This window comes from Oncorhynchus kisutch, linkage group LG19 (genome assembly GCF_002021735.2).
Source record: "Oncorhynchus kisutch isolate 150728-3 linkage group LG19, Okis_V2, whole genome shotgun sequence".
Classification (NCBI taxonomy): Eukaryota; Metazoa; Chordata; class Actinopteri; order Salmoniformes; family Salmonidae; genus Oncorhynchus; species Oncorhynchus kisutch.
In genome coordinates, this window is record NC_034192.2 from 57,137,431 (window position 1) to 57,158,679 (window position 21,249).

The 21,249-nt window shown below is 43.5% G+C and overlaps 1 protein-coding gene and 1 long non-coding RNA gene across 3 annotated transcripts; one reads left to right on the forward strand and one right to left on the reverse strand.

Annotated features, from left to right (window-relative positions):
- Window positions 1-1,363: 1,363 nt before the first annotated feature.
- LOC116355066 (uncharacterized) lies at window positions 1,364-3,303 on the forward strand. Its single transcript, XR_004204283.1, has 2 exons — window positions 1,364-1,478; window positions 1,854-3,303. It is a non-coding gene; the product is annotated as an uncharacterized LOC116355066 (long non-coding RNA).
- Window positions 3,304-6,066: 2,763 nt separating this feature from the next.
- Window positions 6,067-20,035, reverse strand: LOC109910203 (histone-lysine N-methyltransferase 2B). 2 transcript variants are annotated; one of them, XR_004204310.1, is made up of 4 exons: window positions 19,676-20,035; window positions 8,569-9,104; window positions 7,145-7,408; window positions 6,067-6,727 (listed from the first exon to the last, which is right to left on the reverse strand). XR_004204310.1 is itself a non-coding variant. In XM_031798447.1 (4 exons), exons 1-4 carry the CDS (start codon window positions 19,869-19,871, stop codon window positions 6,612-6,614), a joined length of 1,002 nt encoding a protein of 333 aa, XP_031654307.1. In that variant the 5' UTR covers window positions 19,872-20,035; the 3' UTR covers window positions 6,067-6,611. The 2 variants fall into 2 exon arrangements, 1 of the variants encoding a protein (XP_031654307.1); XM_031798447.1 differs by having other exon boundaries at window positions 7,255-7,408.
- Between the last annotated feature and the right edge of the window lie 1,214 nt (window positions 20,036-21,249).

A 21,249-nucleotide genomic window follows, 5' to 3' on the forward strand; every position in this document is an offset into this window, starting at 1 on the left:
AACCGGTTTGTATTGCTAGTGCTCTATAGATTGGGATTATGGTTCATTGTTTAGCTAGCTAGCTAGCTACATAGCTAAACAAGACTCCACTTCGCCAGATGATTACATAACCCAACAAGCTAGCCAGGTGTGTCTGATGGTGATTACGGCTATCTGGAATTTGTCTTTCAGCATCAGTAGAACAACACTCTCCTCCACCAGTCATACAAGGAGAATTTGATGGGAGGCATCAGACCAAAGAGAGCTGGCCCAAGCAAGCACAGGTTACACCTGAAGCATGAGGACTTGCAGTGAGTTTTGAACTTCAACAACAACTACGCAGAGGATAATGCAATAGTTTTACCAGGACACAAACACTTTGGTGGAAACTGCTGCCCATCACGGGACAAAGGCAGCGGTGTAGCGTCTCTACAAGGAATCGATAACACTTACGTGAAGCATAATAACATTTTGATTATTTAAATTGACCTCCAACATGTTTGGCACTACTTTAAAGACCTCACATTATTTCTGTATTTTCCAGAGGTACGTGTCGTTAGACTGTCTTCCTTCAGGAATCTGTGGAGAAAACATCTGCCCCACATCAAGCACTAAGCCCAGGACAGACCTGCGCTGGCAGTACCAGAGGAACAACTATCAGGTCTTCAGATCTGCCAGAAGCTGTTAAAAGTCAGACAAGCTGAAGAAGCAAGAGCAGCATCACCTGCTTGTTCATCTTCTACCAGAAGATGGTTGCTGACTGCAAGACCACCTGTCAAGACCTGTAGTTGTCTCCGGGGGCCCCTACTGAACCAGCAGGCAGACATCAGGATACATCACAGCTTTGACTTCACTCAACAAGTCAGCAACATGCCATCCTTTATACTGATTAAGGACATAGATGGGATATATACAAACTATGTATGGGAAGTATTGGGATTTTTCCAGAACATGTGTGCTCATTTTAGAGGAGTTCGCAGGATGACATTACTGTTTATTTCTGTACCAGTGCTATGGCCTAATATTTACTGTTGCTATGGTTGGTTATGCCTATTGGGGATTTTCCAGAACAGGTGTGCTCATTTCAGAGGAGCCAGGGAGAATAGTGCACTGCGGGTCTGCATCACTGCCTGGTACGGCAATTGCTCAGCCTGCGACCGCAAGGCACTTCAGATGGTAGTGCGTACAGCCCAGTACATCACTGGGGCAAAGCTGCCTGCCATCCAGGACCTTTACACTAGGCGGTGTCAGAGGAAGGCCCTGAAAATTGTCAAAGACCCCAGCCATAGACTGTTCTCTCAACTACCGCATGACAAGTGGTACCGGAGTGCCAAGTCTAGGACAAAAAGGCTTCTCAACAGTTTTTACCCCCAAGCCATAAGACTCCTGAACAGGTAACCAAATGGTTACTCTGACTATTTGCATTGCCCCGAGCTCATCGCCCACACCAGACAGGAATATGAGGACGTGGCTGTCAAACTGGGTTGTGACATGGAATAGTAAGGACCTCTGACCAACACACACACTCCAGCTAGCTCTGTCTCTCAATCTGCCTCCCTCTCTTCTCACTCTCAATCTGCCTCCCTCTCTTCTCACTCTCAATCTGCCTCCCTCTCTTCTCACTCTCAATCTGCCTCCCTCTCTTCTCACTCTCAATCTGCCTCCCTCTCTTCTCACTCTCAATCTGCCTCCCTCTCTTCTCACTCTCAATCTGCCTCCCTCTCTTCTCACTCTCAATCTGCCTCCCTCTCTTCTCACTCTCAATCTGCCTCCCTCTCTTCTCACTCTCAATCTGCCTCCCTCTCTTCTCACTCTCAATCTGCCTCCCTCTCTTCTCCCCATTGCTGTAACTGACCTGGTTCTCCCCCCCCCAGTCTGAAGATGATCCGGTCCCGTGTGTGGAAGCAGCGTATCTGCAGCCCTCTGTTCAACACCAAGCAGTACACTATGGATCTGGAGAAGCTCTACCTGCAGATGTGGGAGCGTCATGCCAGCGGCAGCAAGCCAGACCACCTGGTCAAACTGCAGCCCGTCGAGAGCAGTGAGAGCGCCTGAAGTCCCAGACCCAGGGTGTGTCCCAAATGGCACCCTATTCTCTATATAGTACACTGCCTATGACCGAGGCCCGAGACATAGGTAGTGCACTACAAAAAGGAACATGGTGCTTTATGGGACGCGACCCCCCCCCCCCCTGAACCTGACGTCCCATCAATCGATGCACGTCGCCCCCACCGTGACCTCTAACCCCCAGAACTCTTAACTCCAGTCCCTCCAGAGCAGCAGAAGCATCTGGGCTTGAACTCTGACCCCCAATCGCCCCTAAACCACCACTCTGCCCCTCCTGCCCAAAGCCTAGCGCCTATCTGCTCCCCTTTAGCCCCCTTCATCCCTGCCTCCCTCCCCTGTGACTTGGACTCTTGTCTGTTGTAGAGCCTGCAGGTGTGTCTCCCTCTACCCCCCTCCCTGCCATTCACCTCCCTCGTCATCATATCCCATCCATGTTGGTTTCCCTGAGCCAGAACCACTCTGCCCTTCACCTGAGACTCTTTCCCCCAAACCACAGCATCCACACTGGGTACGAGAGGAGGGACACCCCTTCTCCATCCCTCCCTCCCTCCATACAGCGCCTAGAAGAGACCCCCCTTGGCCTTTTCACTTTCCTTCTGTGTGTGTATATGGGACTCGTTAGGGCCTTGAGGTTTGAGAGCCAGTCCCAAGCCTCCATGTAATAATTGAATATGTAATAAGAGGTTGATGTTATAAGAGTACAAAGGGACTGTGTTGCACCGCAGTTTGAAGATCTAGTCACTCGTCTTGAACTAAAAACATTGAATCAGCTTAAACATGTTAAAACATTGTCTTTAGTTTGCAGCTGCTCTTGGTAACTCTGCCAGGATTTGAGTAGATAGTTTCATTATCAGATTTCAGAGAGAAGGATAACCACTTCCTTCCCCCACCACCCAAATGCCAACTTAAGGATTTTGTCATGTGTCAATGTAAGAAAACAAAAAATATTCTCGATGGCTTTGTCCTCTTGTTCGATGTCACGCACTATGCTTGTTAAGACCAAACCTTGTGGATAAAATGAGGAGTTTCTGTACTACCCCATTGGAATGGCCCTGTTTTTCTTTCACCCTTCGTTATGCTGCTCCTCTCCCCATGCAAGGATTGATTTTTATCACTCAAACCAGGAATGGCCTAGGTAAGTATTTTCTGAGCAGTTTTAGTTTTTGTACTCTTGCCTTTGTTTTATTGAAGCTCTGTCTGGTATGCTGCAAGGCTCTGACTCCATGTCTGTTGAAATAAAGAAACAAGGCCAACCTCTTGGAATGTGTGGATCATTTTACTACCTTAAATCAGGGTCGTGTTGGAGCACTTTCACCCATATTGCTTCCACCTTTACAGATCTGTTTTTGTTTTACTCAATTTGGTATTAAAAACGATGTAGAATTTTCTAAACTACACAAGACACGATGGGAACTGTGGCGTTTTTCTAAATGTAACAGCCTATAGTAGTGTAATAGTTACGAAACAGCAAATGCATTCATCAAAATAAATAAATACACGGGACTCCCCTTCAAATTTGTGGATTTTAATTTCAGCAACACCTGTTGCTGATGTGTACAATCGAGTACACAGCCATGCAATCTCCATAGACAAACATTGCCAGTAGAATGGCCTTAATAAAGAGCTCGGTGACTTTCAACGTGGCACTGTCATAGGATTCCACCTTTACAACGAGTCCGTTCATATTGTTTCTGCCCTGCTGAAACAGCCCCGGTCAACTGCAAGTGCTGTTATTGTGAAGTGGAAACGTCTAGGAGCAACAACGGCTCAGCCGCGAAGTGGTAGGCCACACAAGCACACAGAATGGGACCGCCGAGTGCTATAGCGTGTAAAAATCTTTGGGGAATGCCAGGAGAACGCTACGTGCCCCAATGCATCGTGCCAACTTCAGTTTGGAGGAGGAACAATGTTCTGGGGCTGTTTTTCATGGTTCGGGCTAGGCCTCTTAGTACCAGTGAAGGGAAATCTTAATGCTACAGCATACAATGACATTCTAGATGATTCTGTGCATCCAACTTCGGCAACAGGTTGGGGAATGCCCTTTCCTGTTTCAGCATGACAATGACCCCGGGCATGAAGCGTGGTCCATACAGAAGTGGTTTGTGGAGATAGCTGTGGAAGAACATGACTGTCCTGGACAGAGCCCTGACCTCACCCCCAATGAACACCTTTGGGATGAATTGGAACGCCAACTGCGAGCCAGGCCTAATTGCCCAAAATCAGTGCCTGACCTCACTAATGCTCTTGTGTCTGAATGGAAGCAAGTCCCAGCAATCTTCCAACATTAGTGGAAAACCTTGAAGAGTGGAGGCTGTTACAGCAGCAACAGGGGGGAACCAACTCCATATTAATACCCAGGATTTTGGAATGAGATGTTCAATGATCAGGTGTCCACATACTTTTGGTAATGTAGTGTGTTTAAGTGAGCTAGTGTATTTGGACCCGCATTATGTTTTTAGGCCTGAGAAACCAAGATTCCCTGGTCTGATGAAACCAAGACTCCCTGGTCTGATGAAACCAAGATTGAAATCCTTTAACCCAAATGCCAAGCATCACATCTTGTGGAAACCTGGCACCATCCCTATGGCTTAGCGTGGTGGCAGTATTACTGTGGGGATGTTTTACAGAGGCAGGGACTGGGAGACTAATCGGGATCGAGGGAAAGATAAACGGAGAAAAGTACAGAGATCCTTGATGACAACCTGCTCCAGAGGGCTCAGGACCTCAAGACTGGGAAGAAGGTTCACCCTCCAACAGGACCACGATCCTAAGCACACACCCAAGACAACGCAGAAGTGGCTCCGGCACAAATCTCTGAATGTCCTTGATTGGCCCAGCCAGAGCCCGGACTTGAACCCGATCGAACATCTCTGGAGAGACCTGAAAATAGCTGTGCAGCAACGCTCCCCATCCAACCTGACAGAGCTTGAGAGGATCTGCAGAGAAGAATGGGAGAAACTACCCAAATACAGGTGTGCCAAGCTTGTAGCATCATACCCAAGAAGACTCAAGGCTGTAATTGATGCCAAAGGTGCTTAAACAAAGTACTGAGTAAAGGGTCTGAATACTTATGTAAATGGGATGTTTTTATTTGAATACATTTGCAAAAATGTCTGCCTTGTCATTGTGGTATTGCCTTGTCATTGTGGTATTGCCTTGTCATTGTGGTATTGTATTTTCCTCAATCTACACACATCTAATCCATTTTAGAATAAGGCTGTAACAACATTTGGAAAAAGTGAATGAATGCACTAATTCCAGCCAATAGTTTTGAAGCTGGTACCCATTTTTTGTGCACTACATCCAATTGTGCACTATTTCATCCATTTCGTGTGATATGTTACAAATCCAATTGTGCACTGTTATGCTTAAGATCCTAGAGGGCATCTTTAAGTTAAGGTACATTATGTGCACTACTTTATCATGCACTGTTTTTAAAAATCTGCAACAAGTCTTGTTTGGTGGAACAATGCACGTTTTCTTTATGCAAACTAGAATATTTGCATGGAAATCTGTCGCCATGGAAACCTACCTCATGTAATTTACATGTGGTGTAATGTGTTGCTGCTTGTGGGATGACCATCCATAACATCCACATTAGTTTCAGTTCATGACAAGCATTTCTAAGCTATATTCTACAAGAGTCTAGGTACATAATTCATTTTAAAATTCCAAATAAATATATAGCAATAGAAGATTGCGGCAATGCCGACCTTCATGTTATGGAGAAGGTTGTACTTTCTCCTTGTCAGGTCTCTCAGCTCTTGATGTTTGACCTTGATGGCTGTTTGATGCTGCACAGGGTCAAAGGAACCCTTGATCACTGTGCCACGGCCGCAAATAGATACCACAGGAGATCGTTAAATCAAATGGCAGTGGGGCAAAAAAGTATTTAGTCAGCCACCAATTGTGCAAGTTCTCCCACTTGAAAAGATGAGAGAGGCCTGTAATTTTCATCATAGGTACACTTCAACTATGACAGAAAAAAATGAGAAAAGAAATCCAGAAAATCACATTGTAGGATTTTTAATGATTTTATTTGCTGTGTTGAGAGCTGTGTTGCACCTAAAGCTTGAAACTCTGCATTTGTTTAACGATGCCACACGCAATTGAAGGAGTAGAAATAAACGTTGTAGAAATGTAAAACTGGGTTCCCCCTCATTTAAGGGACAAAACTGCTTTCAAACATGTTTTTGCGAGATAACATTAAGACTTGCTGTGCATTGACTGCTTGTCAGAGAACATGTTTCCCTCCTATGGCTCCCACAACTTGAATGCACCTCGAGAGGAATATTTATCTCACATATTACACACAACAAGGAGACTAGATAAATAGATCAACTATTCTACTATGTGGTTGTCTGATTTTGTTTTAATAAAAATATTAAATGGCAAAAACAGTAGCACTGGAAACTTCCATCCTGAGTTAAGTTTAGGCTTTGAAACACTTCCAGCAGCTACAAACAGCTGTCTGAGTTAAAGCACTGTGCATTATAGAGACTATTTCATTCTGTTCATCTAAACAGAGTGTCATCAACAACCATGCATGTTGGTTCAGTGCATTTTTATAGTGACAGGCGTGCAGCTTCATCACATTCCATCTCATTCTCACTGTAGTGATCAGACCGATGTCCTCCTCTCAGGATCCGCCTGCTCTCCTCATCCTTCACACGCAGCATTTCTACACACACAGAGACAGAGAGAGAACATCATGCATCAAATATACTGAAGCCACGTCAGACTCGAACCAGGGTCCAGCGACTGTCAACCCAACATCTTAGCTGTTACGTAAAGTGATCAAATCAAACTATTTGTCACACGCGCAGAATACAACAGGTGTAGACCTTACCGTGAAATGCTTACTTACAAGCCCTTAACCAACAGTGCAGTTCAAGAAGAGTTAAGGAAATATTTAGCAAATAAACTTGAGAAAAGAGCAGTTCAGAGCATTGGGCCAGTAACCGAAAGGTGGCTAGTTTGAATCCCAGAGCCGACTAGGTGAACAATCTGTCGATGTGTCCTTGAGCAATGCATTTAACCCTAATTGCCCTGTAAGCCACTCTGGATAAGAGCGTCTGCGAAATGTAAATAGACTCACCCGGAGCGCGGAATGGACTCACCCGGAGCGCGGAATGGACTCACCCGGAGCGCGGAATGGACTCACCCGGAGCGCGGAATGGACTCACCCGGAGCGCGGAATGGACTCACCCGGAGCGTGGACGTCACACTGCCTGAATCTGCACTTCTGTTTGCGCTTGTTGGATCCTCCAAACTTCTTCATGTCTTTACAGAAATCACACTGAGCACAGTCCTCAGTCCTCCTGCATGGCTCACACTCCCCACACATACGGATCGTACGCTTCTGCACACATGGGAATCACACGGAAATCACACTACAGGGTGTTCTCTGTATATAAAAGGCTTGGGCAGGTCATTATATATCTCTATATATCTCTATATCTATATCTAAATAGGTGATGGAGAAACTTATCCATGGCAAAATGCATAGAATTACAGGACATTTGCTTTAAAACTGCAGCATTTTCTCTCAGCTCCATGTCAGAACGTATAGGATTGCAGGAATTTCGCTTTAAAAACACAATTTCCCTCAGACGTCAAGATCTCAAAAGTGTTCTTGCCCAGAGCCTGGAAAGAATTCAGCCGTGTCGACCCGTCCATTGACCCACCCACCACCTAAACCCCTTTTAAATCCAGGATCTCCCCCTGGGTCACTTCTGGTGACTCTTTAAAAAAGGACATTCTACTTCAAAATGAATTCAGATTAAATTGTGAACACCATATTAAAATGTTTTCCCTGTCAAAGACTTATAACATGTAGACCAACAGATGCAGCATAGCTGCTTTTAATAAATAGGCTGAAGCATGGGGTTTGCATCTGCATTTACCCCCCAAAAAACTAAATTCAGCAAATAAACATAGTAACTTTAAAGTGCGTCTTGGCAGAACGAAGATATGCCACACTAAGATATACCACAGAACTAAGATATGCCACACTAAGATATACCACAGAACTAAGATATGCCACACTAAGATATACCACAGAACTAAGATATGCCACACTAAGATATACCACAGAACTAAGATATGCCACACTAAGATATACCACAGAACTAAGATATACCACAGAACTAAGATATGCCACACTAAGATATACCACAGAACTAAGATATGCCACACTAAGATATACCACAGAACTAAGATATGCCACACTAAGATATACCACAGAACTAAGATATGCCACACTAAGATATACCACAGAACTAATATATGCCACACTAAGATATACCACAGAACTAATATATACCACAGAACTAATATATACCACACTAAGATATACCACAGAACTAATATATACCACAGAACTAACTCTGCTAAGTGAATATAGGGGAAACCCTGTACATTCTGAAGTATTTTCCACACTGGCATTATATCATCTTTGTGTGTGTTTTCCATACATTTTAAATCAAAGAAAACATTTGACACAAAAGTCTTCCTACACACCTTGGATTTACCCCTCCTGCCTCCAGTTCTGGTATGGAACCTTTCTCCTTTCTTTGTCTGTTTTCTCTTGGATTCGAGTGTCTTAGACCCTGATTGTTGTCCTCCACTCTCCACCTCATCCCTTTTCCTGTTTTCACTCTGAGCTGCAGAACAGTCTGGAGTTACTGCGGAGAGGGGCTGAGAGTCACTGACTGGTTCTGATACTATGTAATCCTCTACATCAGGTTCTAGTTTGATCTCTATAGATGTGTTAGTGAGTAGAGGGTCCCTCTCTCTGTCCTCCACAGTTTGGGTTTGGTGTAGATGTGAGGGCTGAGATGGGTTCTCCTGATCACAGTCACTTTCCACAAAGGGAGAAGTGAATATGGAGTCTTTGGTATGAAAGGGCCCTAGAAGCTGATCTTCCTCTTGACTGGTCTGTAGTTCCTCCTGTTCCTCTTTAATCTGTGTGGGTACTGGGTCCTCCTGAATCAGACTGGGGCTCCACTCCTGCTGCTCATGGGGATTCTCTTCAGATATGGGGATATGCTGGAAATCTGATGGAGGAAAAATAGTTGCAAATTATTCAATAATTTGAAAAATGTCCATCTAAAACAGAATCCAAAGTTCAATGATCTGGGCCCTGAAACATGCAATTATGAAATGTTGAATAATCTACCTAGTTATTTTATCATTTGTTTGATTTAGAACAGCTAGCTCTTTGATTCAACAATAGTTGCAGCTACAGTGCATTCTGGGGATCCGTATTTTACTACAGTGCATTCTGGGGATCCGTATTTTACTACGGTGCATTCGGAAAGTATTCAGACCCCTTGACCTTTTCCACATTGTTACATTACAGCTTTATTGTAAAATTGATTAAATAGTCTCCCATTAATCCACCCACACACACACAAGAGCAAAAACGTGTATTAAAAATAAAAAACACAAACACACATTCACATAATTATTCAGACCATTTACTCTGTACTTTGTTGAAGCACCTTTGGCAGCAACTACAGCCTTGAGTCTTCTTGGGATTCTTTAACTAGGCAAGTCAGTTAAGAACAAATTCTTATTTACAATAACGGCCTAGGAACAGTGGGTTAACTGCCTTGTTCAGGGGCAGAACAACATATTTTTATCTTGTCAGCTCGGGGATTCAATCTAGCAACCTTTCGGTTACTAGTCCAACGCTCTAACCTCTAGGCTACCTGCCACCCCATAATGAATGGTCTGCACATGCTGAGAGAAGAGTTTTGAATTGGTCTGCAGTGTAGCATCAGTCTATAAAATGATCTGCTTGTTATGTTTAGATAATCCTTTCTACTGACGTTTTTTCTAAAGATATAACGTCAGCCATGTTGAACTGCTCTCAACCAGAGTGACTTGACAACGGCTCAAGCACACTGCACAAACTGAACGCAAAACGACACAGGACGTCTTGTTAAAAACCTGTTGAATCTAGGGGGCACTATTTTCATTTTTGGAAAAATAACGTTCCCAAAGTAAACGGGATATTTTGTCAGGACAAGATGCTAGAATATGCATATAATTGACAGATTAGGATAGAAAACACTCTAAAGTTTCCAAAACTGTAAAAATATTGTCTGAGTAAAACAGAACTGATATTGCAGGCAAAAGCCTGAGAAAAATCCAATCAGGAAGTGACTCACGTTTTGAAAGCTCTGCGTTCCGATGTGTCCCTATTGAGCAGTGAATGGGCTATCAACCAGATTCCTTTTTCTACGTATTCCCCAAGGTTTCCACAGCATTTTGACGTAGTTTCACGCCTTTATGTTGAAGAATGAGCGTAAGCGACTACATTGCTAAGTGTCCGGCTGAGGGCTCTGAGTAATTATTGCGTAATAGACAGAGGTAGCTATTTTTCCTCCCGGTCTTACTGAAAATACAGCTGTCCCGGTGGATATATTATCGAATAGATATTTTAAAAACACCTTGAGGATTGATTATACACAACGTTTGCCATGTTTGTCGATATTATGGAGCCAATTTGGAATATTTTTCAGCGTTGTCGTGACCGCAATTTCCGGTCTAATTCTCAGCCAAACGTGAAGAACTAACAGAGTTATTTCAGCTACAAAAAAAGGAACATTTGCTATCTAACTGGGAGTCTCGTGAGTGAAAACATCCGAAGCTCAAAGGTAAACGATTTAATTTGATTGCTTTTCTGATTTTCGTGACCAGGTTGCCTGCTGCTAGCTAGGCATAATGCTATGCTAGGCAATCGATAAACTTACACAAATGCTTGTCTTGCTTTGGCTGTAAAGCATAATTTTTAAATCTGAGATGACAGGGTGATTAACAAAAGGCCAAGCTGTGTTTCACTATATTTCATGAATATTAATATTTTCTAGAAAATATTTTGTCCGTTGCGTTATGCTGATTACTGTAGTTGATGACAACGCTCCCGGATCCAGTTTTAATGAAAAGGGGTTGCAGTCTACTGTCCTGACGTTGGCCTGGGGGGGTATGTTTATGACAGTCATAAATACCTCTTCCCCCACTTTTTCCTCGATCTACCCTACTACGGTTACATTTACAAAACCCTTGGTTAACAGAGATTCTGGGAACATCGGTAGGTGGGGGGAAATGAACTACACTGCTCAAAAAAATAAAAGGGAACACAAAAATAACACATCCTAGATCTGAATGAATGAAATATTCTTAGTAAATACTTATTTCTTTACATATTTGAATGTGCTGACAACAAAATCACAAAAATTATCAATGGAAATCAAATTTATCAACCCATGGAGGTCTGGATTTGGAGTCACACTCAAAATTAAAGTGGAAAACCACACTACAGTCTGATCCAACTTTGATGTAATGTCCTTAAAACAAGTCAAAATGAGGCTCAGTAGTGTGTGTGGCCTCCACGTGCCTGTATGACCTCCCTACAATGCCTGGGCATGCTCCTGATGAGGTGGCGGATGGTCTCCTGAGGGATCTCCTCCCAGACCTGGACTAAAGCATCCGCCAACTCCTGGACAGTCTGTGGTGCAACGTGGCGTTGGTGGATGGAGCGAGACATGATGTCTCAGGTGTGCTCAATTGGATTCAGGTCTGGGGAACGGGTGGGCCAGTCCATAGCATCAATGCCTTCCTCTTGCAGGAACTGCTGACACACTCCAGCCACATGAGGACACATGCACATTTGTGGCCTGCTGGAGGTCATTTTACAGGGCTCTGGCAGTGCTCCTCCTTGCACAAAGGCGGAGGTAGCGGTCCTGCTGCTGGGTTGTTGCCCTCCTACGGCCTCCTCCACGTCTCCTGATGTACTGGCCTGTCTCCTGGTAGCGCCTCCATGCTCTGGACACTACGCTGACAGACACAGCAAACCTTCTTGCCACAGCTCACATTGATGTTCCATCCTGGATGAGCTGCGCTACCTGAGCCACTTGTGTGGGTTGTAGACTCCGTCTCATGCTACCACTAGAGTGAAAGCACCGCCAGCATTCAAAAGTGACCAAAACATCAGCCAGGAAGCATAGGAACTGAGAAGTGGTCTGTGGTCACCACCTGCAGAACCACTCCTTTATTGGGAGTGTCTTGCTAATTGCCTATAATTTCCACCTGTTGTCTATTCCATTTGCAAGACAGCATGTGAAATGTATTGGCAATCAGTGTTGCTTCCTAAGTGGACAGTTTGATTTCACAGAAGTGTGATTGACTTGGAGTTACATTGTGTTGTTTAAGTGTTCCCTTTATTTTTTTGAGCAGTGTATATTCTGATAATCCGAACAATTGAACATATGCAGTGGTACTTAATGAATATGATGTCAGTTCGGTTGTCATCGGAGACATTCTCATCAATGATAAGATGACAAACGCTACAGTGGAAAGTCTACACATCAGAGTTATCAGATTCACATGTTTGAATATGAAATTTTTGTGATGGGATGAAATGTGATTTTAGCTCCTAATGTGTGACATTTGGGTTTTCATAAGATAGGGCTCTGCTAAATCAGTGGCCCTCCCCTGTGAAGGGAAAAGGGCTATATTATTATTTTTTTCACCCTCCTTCCTATATAAAGCCTTGACAACAACATAACTTGCTGTTCCGAGGATGAAGAGGGTGTGTCAGTGTGTCATCCGATGTCAGAATGGTTCAGATAATAACTACAGAACGAAGCCAACATCAACATGAGCTTTGGTTGCAAATGGTATGAACTTTGAACTCTTATTCACTACAGAAGTGATACCTCCTAGCTGTTGAGTTAGCGACCGCAGCTGCAAACGCAGGTTAGGAAGGAACAGACAAGAGTATCCCGTCTACCACACAACGATGTTACTTACGCCTTAATGTTAGCTAGCTATGACAACCGGTTTGTATTGCTAGTGCTCTATAGATTGGGATTATGGTTCATTGTTTAGCTAGCTAGCTACATAGCTAAACAAGACTCCACTTCGCCAGATGATTACATAACCCAACAAGCTAGCCAGGTGTGTCTGATGGTGATTACGGCTATCTGGAATTTGTCTTTCAGCATCAGTAGAACAACACTCTCCTCCACCAGTCATACAAGGAGAATTTGATGGGAGGCATCAGACCAAAGAGAGCTGGCCCAAGCAAGCACAGGTTACACCTGAAGCATGAGGACTTGCAGTGAGTTTTGAACTTCAACAACAACTACGCAGAGGATAATGCAATAGTTTTACCAGGACACAAACACTTTGGTGGAAACTGCTGCCCATCACGGGACAAAGGCAGCGGTGTAGCGTCTCTACAAGGAATCGATAACACTTACGTGAAGCATAATAACATTTTGATTATTTAAATTGACCTCCAACATGTTTGGCACTACTTTAAAGACCTCACATTATTTCTGTATTTTCCAGAGGTACGTGTCGTTAGACTGTCTTCCTTCAGGAATCTGTGGAGAAAACATCTGCCCCACATCAAGCACTAAGCCCAGGACAGACCTGCGCTGGCAGTACCAGAGGAACAACTATCAGGTCTTCAGATCTGCCAGAAGCTGTTAAAAGTCAGACAAGCTGAAGAAGCAAGAGCAGCATCACCTGCTTGTTCATCTTCTACCAGAAGATGGTTGCTGACTGCAAGACCACCTGTCAAGACCTGTAGTTGTCTCCGGGGGCCCCTACTGAACCAGCAGGCAGACATCAGGATACATCACAGCTTTGACTTCACTCAACAAGTCAGCAACATGCCATCCTTTATACTGATTAAGGACATAGATGGGATATATACAAACTATGTATGGGAAGTATTGGGATTTTTCCAGAACATGTGTGCTCATTTTAGAGGAGTTCGCAGGATGACATTACTGTTTATTTCTGTACCAGTGCTATGGCCTAATATTTACTGTTGCTATGGTTGGTTATGCCTATTGGGGATTTTCCAGAACAGGTGTGCTCATTTCAGAGGAGCCAGGGAGAATAGTGCACTGCGGGTCTGCATCACTGCCTGGTACGGCAATTGCTCAGCCTGCGACCGCAAGGCACTTCAGATGGTAGTGCGTACAGCCCAGTACATCACTGGGGCAAAGCTGCCTGCCATCCAGGACCTTTACACTAGGCGGTGTCAGAGGAAGGCCCTGAAAATTGTCAAAGACCCCAGCCATAGACTGTTCTCTCAACTACCGCATGACAAGTGGTACCGGAGTGCCAAGTCTAGGACAAAAAGGCTTCTCAACAGTTTTTACCCCCAAGCCATAAGACTCCTGAACAGGTAACCAAATGGTTACTCTGACTATTTGCATTGTGTGCCTTTCACTGAGCTGTGTAAAGACAGACTGACAGAGGTGAAACGATTCATTTGAATTTCTTAATGTTAGTTGTTTGCAGGTGCACTATCCTTCTGACCCTATGCAGCCAGGTCCCATCTACTTTTTTAACTCAAAAGTGTGGCTTGTTTGGTGTCTGCTGTGAAGGAATAACAAGTCAACTACTTGATTAATGAAGGCGAGTCATTCAGCAAAGGCAGCAGCTCAGTCATCAACTACATGCACCATTTCTTCACCAACTACAGAGATGGGGAAACAAGTGGGGACCTGAAGTGTGATAACTGCAGTGGCCAAAACAAGAACAAGTTTGTGCTCTGGTATTTTTTATTTATTTATTTTACCTTTATTTAACCAGGTAGGCAAGTTGAGAACAAGTTCTCATTTACAATTGCGACCTGGCCAAGATAAAGCAAAGCAGTTCGACAGATAAAACGACACAGAGTTACACATGGAGTAAAAACAAACATACAGTCAATAATGAGTATAAACAAGTCTATATACAATGTGAGCAAATGAGGTGAGAAGGGAGGTAAAGGCAAAAAAGGCCATGATGGCAAAGTAAATACAATATAGCAAGTAAAATACTGGAATGGTAGTTTTGCAATGGAAGAATGTGCAAAGTAGAAATAAAAATAATGGGGTGCAAAGGAGCAAAATAAATAAATAAATAAAAATTAAATACAGTTGGGAAAGAGGTAGTTGTTTGGGCTAAATTATAGGTGGGCTATGTACAGGTGCAGTAATCTGTGAGCTGCTCTGACAGTTGGTGCTTAAAGCTAGTGAGGGAGATAAGTGTTTCCAGTTTCAGAGATTTTTGTAGTTCGTTCCAGTCATTGGCAGCAGAGAACTGGAAGGAGAGGCGGCCAAAGAAAGAATTGGTTTTGGACGAGTATGAAGCGAGGGCCAGCCAACGAGAGCGTACAGGTCGCAATGGTGGGTAGTATATGGGGCTTTGGTGATAAAACGGATTGCACTGTGATAGACTGCATCCAATTTGTTGAGTAGGGTATTGGAGGCTATTTTGTAAATGACATCGCCAAAGTCGAGGATTGGTAGGATGGTCAGTTTTACAAGGGTATGTTTGGCAGCATGAGTGAAGGATGCTTTTTTTGCGAAATAGGAAGCCAATTCTAGATTTAACTTTGGATTGGAGATGTTTGATATGGGTCTGGAAGGAGAGTTTACAGTCTAACCAGACACCTAAGTATTTGTAGTTGTCCACGTATTCTAAGTCAGAGCCGTCCAGAGTAGTGATGTTGGACAGGCGGGTAGGTGCAGGTAGCGATCGGTTGAAGAGCATGCATTTAGTTTTACTTGTATTTAAGAGCAATTGGAGGCCACGGAAGGAGAGTTGTATGGCATTGAAGCTTGCCTGGAGGGTTGTTAACACAGTGTCCAAAGAAGGGCCGGAAGTATACAGAATGGTGTCGTCTGCGTAGAGGTGGATCAGGGACTCACCAGCAGCAAGAGCGACCTCATTGATGTATACAGAGAAGAGAGTCGGTCCAAGAATTGAACCCTGTGGCACCCCCATAGAGACTGCCAGAGGTCCGGACAGCAGACCCTCCGATTTGACACACTGAACTCTATCAGAGAAGTAGTTGGTGAACCAGGCGAGGCAATCATTTGAGAAACCAAGGCTGTCGAGTCTGCCGATGAGGATATGGTGATTGACAGAGTCGAAAGCCTTGGACAGATCAATGAATACGGCTGCACAGTAATGTTTCTTATCGATGGCGGTTAAGATATCGTTTAGGACCTTGAGCGTGGCTGAGGTGCACCCATGACCAGCTCTGAAACCAGATAGCATAGCAGAGAAGGTATGGTGAGATTCGAAATGGTCGGTAATCTGTTTGTTGACTTGGCTTTCGAAGACCTTAGAAAGGCACGGTAGGATAGATATAAGTCTGTAGCAGTTTGGGTCAAGAGTGTCCCCCCCTTTGAAGAGGGGGATGACCGCAGCTGCTTTCCAATCTTTGGGAATCTCAGACGACACGAAAGAGAGGTTGAACAGGCTAGTAATAGGGGTGGCAACAATTTCGGCAGATAATTTTAGAAAGAAAGGGTCCAGATTGTCTAGCCCGGCTGATTTGTAGGGGTCCAGATTTTGCAGCTCTTTCAGAACATCAGCTGAATGGATTTGGGAGAAGGAGAAATGGGGAAGGCTTGGGCGAGTTGCTGTTGGGGGTGCAGTGCTGTTGTCCGGGGTAGGAGTAGCCAGGTGGAAAGCATGGCCAGCCGTAGAAAAATGCTTATTGAAATTCTCAATTATGGTGGATTTATCAGTGGTGACAGTGTTTCCTATCTTCAGTGCAGTGGGCAGCTGGGAGGAGGTGTTCTTATTCTCCATGGACTTTACAGTGTCCCAGAACTTTTTTGAGTTAGTGTTGCAGGAAGCAAATTTCTGCTTGAAAAAGCTAGCCTTGGCTTTTCTAACTGCCTGTGTATAATGGTTTCTAGCTTCCCTGAACAGCTGCATATCACGGGGGCTGTTCGATGCTAATGCAGAACGCCATAGGATGTTTTTGTGTTGGTTAAGGGCAGTCAGGTCTGGGGAGAACCAAGGGCTATATCTGTTCCTGGTTCTAAATTTCTTGAATGGGGCATGTTTATTTAAGATGGTTAGGAAGGCATTTTTAAAAAATATCCAGGCATCCTCTACTGACGGGATGAGATCAATATCCTTCCAGGATACCCCGGCCAGGTCGATTAGAAAGGCCTGCTCGCAGAAGTGTTTCAGGGAGCGTTTTACAGTGATGAGTGGAGGTCGTTTGACCGCTGACCCATTACGGATGCAGGCAATGAGGCAGTGATCGCTGAGATCTTGGTTGAAGACAGCAGAGGTGTATTTAGAGGGGAAGTTGGTTAGGATGATATCTATGAGGGTGCCCGTGTTTAAGGCTTTGGGGAGGTACCTGGTAGGTTCATTGATAATTTGTGTGAGATTGAGGGCATCAAGTTTAGATTGTAGGATGGCTGGGGTGTTAAGCATGTTCCAGTTTAGGTCGCCTAGCAGCACGAACTCTGAAGATAGATGGGGGGGCAATCAGTTCACATATGGTGTCCAGAGCACAGCTGGGGGCAGAGGGTGGTCTATAGCAGGCGGCAACGGTGAGAGACTTGTTTTTAGAGAGGTGGATTTTTAAAAGTAGAAGTTCAAATTGTTTGGGTACAGACCTGGATAGTAGGACAGAACTCTGCAGGCTATCTTTGCAGTAGATTGCAACACCGCCCCCTTTGGCAGTTCTATCTTGTCTGAAAATGTTGTAGTTTGGAATTAAAATGTCTGAATTTTTGGTGGTCTTCCTAAGCCAGGATTCAGACACAGCTAGAACATCCGGGTTGGCAGAGTGTGCTAAAGCAGTGAATAGAACAAACTTAGGGAGGAGGCTTCTAATGTTAACATGCATGAAACCAAGGCTATTACGGTTACAGAAGTCGTCAAAAGAGAGCGCCTGGGGAATAGGAGTGGAGCTAGGCACTGCAGGGCCTGGATTCACCTCTACATCGCCAGAGGAACATAGGAGTAGAATAAGGGTACGGCTAAAAGCTATGAGAATTGGTCGTCTAGAACGTCTGGAACATAGAGTAAAAGGAGGTTTCTGGGGGAGATAATTGTATTGTGCCTGGTGGACCCGGCACAAGCACCTCCACAGTCTGGACCTTCACTTCCTGATCAAAGGCCACACCAAGTTTATTTGTTATAAATAGTTGTCTATTTTTGATATTGCTACTATGCGAGTAACCATTTTGCTGTACCGTTTGCACCTTCGGTAGAGACCCATCCACTTGGTAAGATGTGGCTGGCGATTACAGCATTTCTTTCACATGACCCATCAATTTAGACAAGTGTGTCTGGGTAAGGTGTCACCTAATATTTATAAAATATATATAATTTTTTATATGGGCTCTTTGTTTACCTGTAATTTTTCCTTATTGTAGGCTTCTACTTTTAATCTTTAGTAAATGACCTCATGTGAATTCTTAAAGAGATGGGTGGCTTTTACACGGAACCCTAACCGGCTGCGCAAGTGCGCCATCGTGCATGAATTTATTTTGTCCCCACGCACCAAACGTGATCACGACACGCAGGTTAAAATATCAAAACAAACTCTGAACCAATTATATTAATTTGGGGACAGGTCGAAAAGCATTAAACATTTATGGCAATTTAGCTAGTTCGCTTGTTGCTAGCTAATTTGTCCTGGGATATAAACATTGAGTTGTTATTTTACCTGAAATGCACAAGGTCCTCTCCTCCGTCAATTAATCCACACATAACAGTCAACTGAATCGTTTCTAGTCATCTCTCTTCCAGGCTTTTTCTTCTCTTGACTTTATATTGTGATTGGCAACTTTCATAAATTAGGTGCATTACCGCCATTACCACTGACCTTGTTCGTCTTTCAGTCACCCACGTGGGTATAACCAATGAGGAGATGGCACATGGGTACCTGATTCTATAAACCAATGAGGAGAAGGGAGAGGCAGGACTTGCAGCTCGATCTGCATCAGAAATAGAACCGATTTCTATTTTAGCCCTTGGCAACGCAGACGCTTGTTGGCGTTGGCGCAAGCAGTTTTCTAAATGTATTTTGCAACACTCCATGCACGAGCGGGGTGGTCAGTCTGTTAGACTAGAGGGTGTGGACAATGATTAATGGGTGTAGACAGAGCAGCTCTCCAGTAGGTGTACCAAAACATTCAAGGACGGGTGGGTATAATTTGTGTTTACATTCCAACAGGAATCTGTCCCAAAAACGTTGTAAATAACAAGGTTGGCAACACATACAAAGTTGTATAGCAGCAGAATAAGATACCGGGTAGGGAGTGGGCTATTTAATTACGTTTTACTCACTACGTTAATTCGTTGTTTGTTGGCAACCTTGTTCTTTACGAAGTTTTTGGAACAGATTCCTGTTGGAACGTTCCACAAATTATACCCACCCTTCCAATGGCCATTTTCTCAAAAGTGGGGTTACAAATGTATAAACTTTCAAAGCATAATTACTTTCCCATTGCTCATGATATACCATTGTGTAGCTCTGTGTCTCTGCTTGTATGTATGGGGGAAAAAGTTAAATATTGCTATATAAGACCAAATCAAGGCTGTCGGTCACATGTTGCCCACTCACAAACTATTGCAACAAAGACAACCATTTCTCACCTGGCGCTCTAAACTAGCCCATAGTCTTCGCAGACTGAATGTTTGACGTCCGTAGTTTAAGAACTTACATTTTGACATATCGACTGCACAGAGACTCCAGTTCGAGGTTCATTCATTTTTCTTAGCCTGCGCTCAACTCCGTGGAGAAGTTCAGATTCTTGGCTAGCTAATATAGTAACTAGACATTACAAACCTGCTCTGCGTAACTTTAACTCTGGCTTGAAAACCAAATCCAACAGTCTTCGTAGACGGCCATTCTCCTCCTTCAAACGGTAGACTTCTTCATGCAGCTCTGGTATGGTTGTCTCTTTGGCTACGGACATCTCTAGAGCAGCAGCCGCTGTTGGTCGTTCAGTAAGACACACGTTCAGCAACTGTAGTTTAGACATTATGAGCGGAATGAAAGTCGGCGTGTTCGTATTATTCTACTCTGCCTGTAACATTATATCGACAAAAAAAACTACAACTGCGATAGCCTATATAAATAGCGTGAAAAACAAAAGACACCGCTTTCATTTCTTTTTCAATGGAAGTAGGGCGGGACCTTGGGCGTGAAAAATATAAACTTTTCCCAACTTTATGCAAATCACAAGCCAATCATATCGAGTGGTTCCCGTGATGAGTTTGACGCTCTGAGACCCAAAATGGCTGACAAAAATGCTAGGATGATCAACCAGCTGGCTTACGATAGTACACTTTTTCTGAAAGATGCTAACCAAATTCCTTTATCGATCATTGTGATACAATCCTTTTCCAAAGCGTCTGGTCTATATCTTAACATTAATACACGCTCATATTATGGTATTCCAGTAAAAGAAGAACTTACATATTTAGGCATAACCATTACCAAGGATCAGAAGTCTAGAGGCTTACTCAATTTTAACCCTCTTATTAAAAAAACCCAGAAGACTAAATCAATGGCTACAGAGGGACTTATCTTTAAAAGGAAGAGTCCTAATAACCAAGGCTGAAGGTATCTCTAGACTAACATATGGTGCTCTATCTTTATATCTTAACAGTAAAATAAGCAAGGAGATAGACCAGATGCTTTTCAACTTTCTGTGGAGAAACCGTACCCATTACATTAGGAAAACTGTTGTAATGAACACTTATGAGAATGGTTGGCTGAATTTGATGGACTTTACTACCTTAAATAATACTTTTAAGATCAATTGGATTAAAACAAATCCTAAGAAGACCCACTTCTATGTGGAATTGTATTCCTCATCATGTCTTCTCTACTTTTGGTGGCTTTAGCTTCATGTTGTTTTGCAATTAGAATATTGACAAAGTGAAACTTTCTGCATTTCATCAGCAGGTTCTTGTCATGGTCCTTAATTTATAATCATAATTTTTCTCCACACAGATATTATATATGGCATAATCGGGATATATTATATAAAAATACTTCTTTGTTTTTAGAATACTGGTTCCAAAATAACATCCTATTGGTGAGCCAACTGGTAAATGCAGAGGGTCTTTTACTCAGGTATAAAGAATTCTTATCACTTTACATGATCCCTGTAACACCTAAAGATTTTGCAATTGTTTTAGATGCCATTCCCTCAGGTGTTGCTTTATCATTCAGGAACGTGTCAAGACCCTCAGAACATACCTACGATTAACCCTGTTGACTCATCAGTAGGAGAGATTTGTTTCTCTTCTGGTCCATTCAACAACAGAGCGATACGAACCTTGTTTCAACAGGATGTTGTATCTAAACCTTATGTCATGCCTTATTGGAATGGATTTATTGATAATATCTGT

What these genes read in the sequence shown, in the direction of transcription:
- LOC109910203 (XM_031798447.1), bottom strand. Translation starts at nt 19,871, where the DNA reads ATGTCTAAACTACAGTTGCTGAACGTGTGTCTTACTGAACGACCAACA. An exon ending in GCAGGAGGGGTAAATCCAAG is followed by an intron (nt 7,409 to 8,568) that starts GTGTGTAGGAAG and finishes CCATGTGTGCAG; the next exon opens with AAGCGTACGATCCGTATGTG. An exon ending in GTGTGACGTCCACGCTCCGG is followed by an intron (nt 6,728 to 7,254) that starts GTGAGTCCATTC and finishes CTGTGTGTGTAG; the next exon opens with AAATGCTGCGTGTGAAGGAT.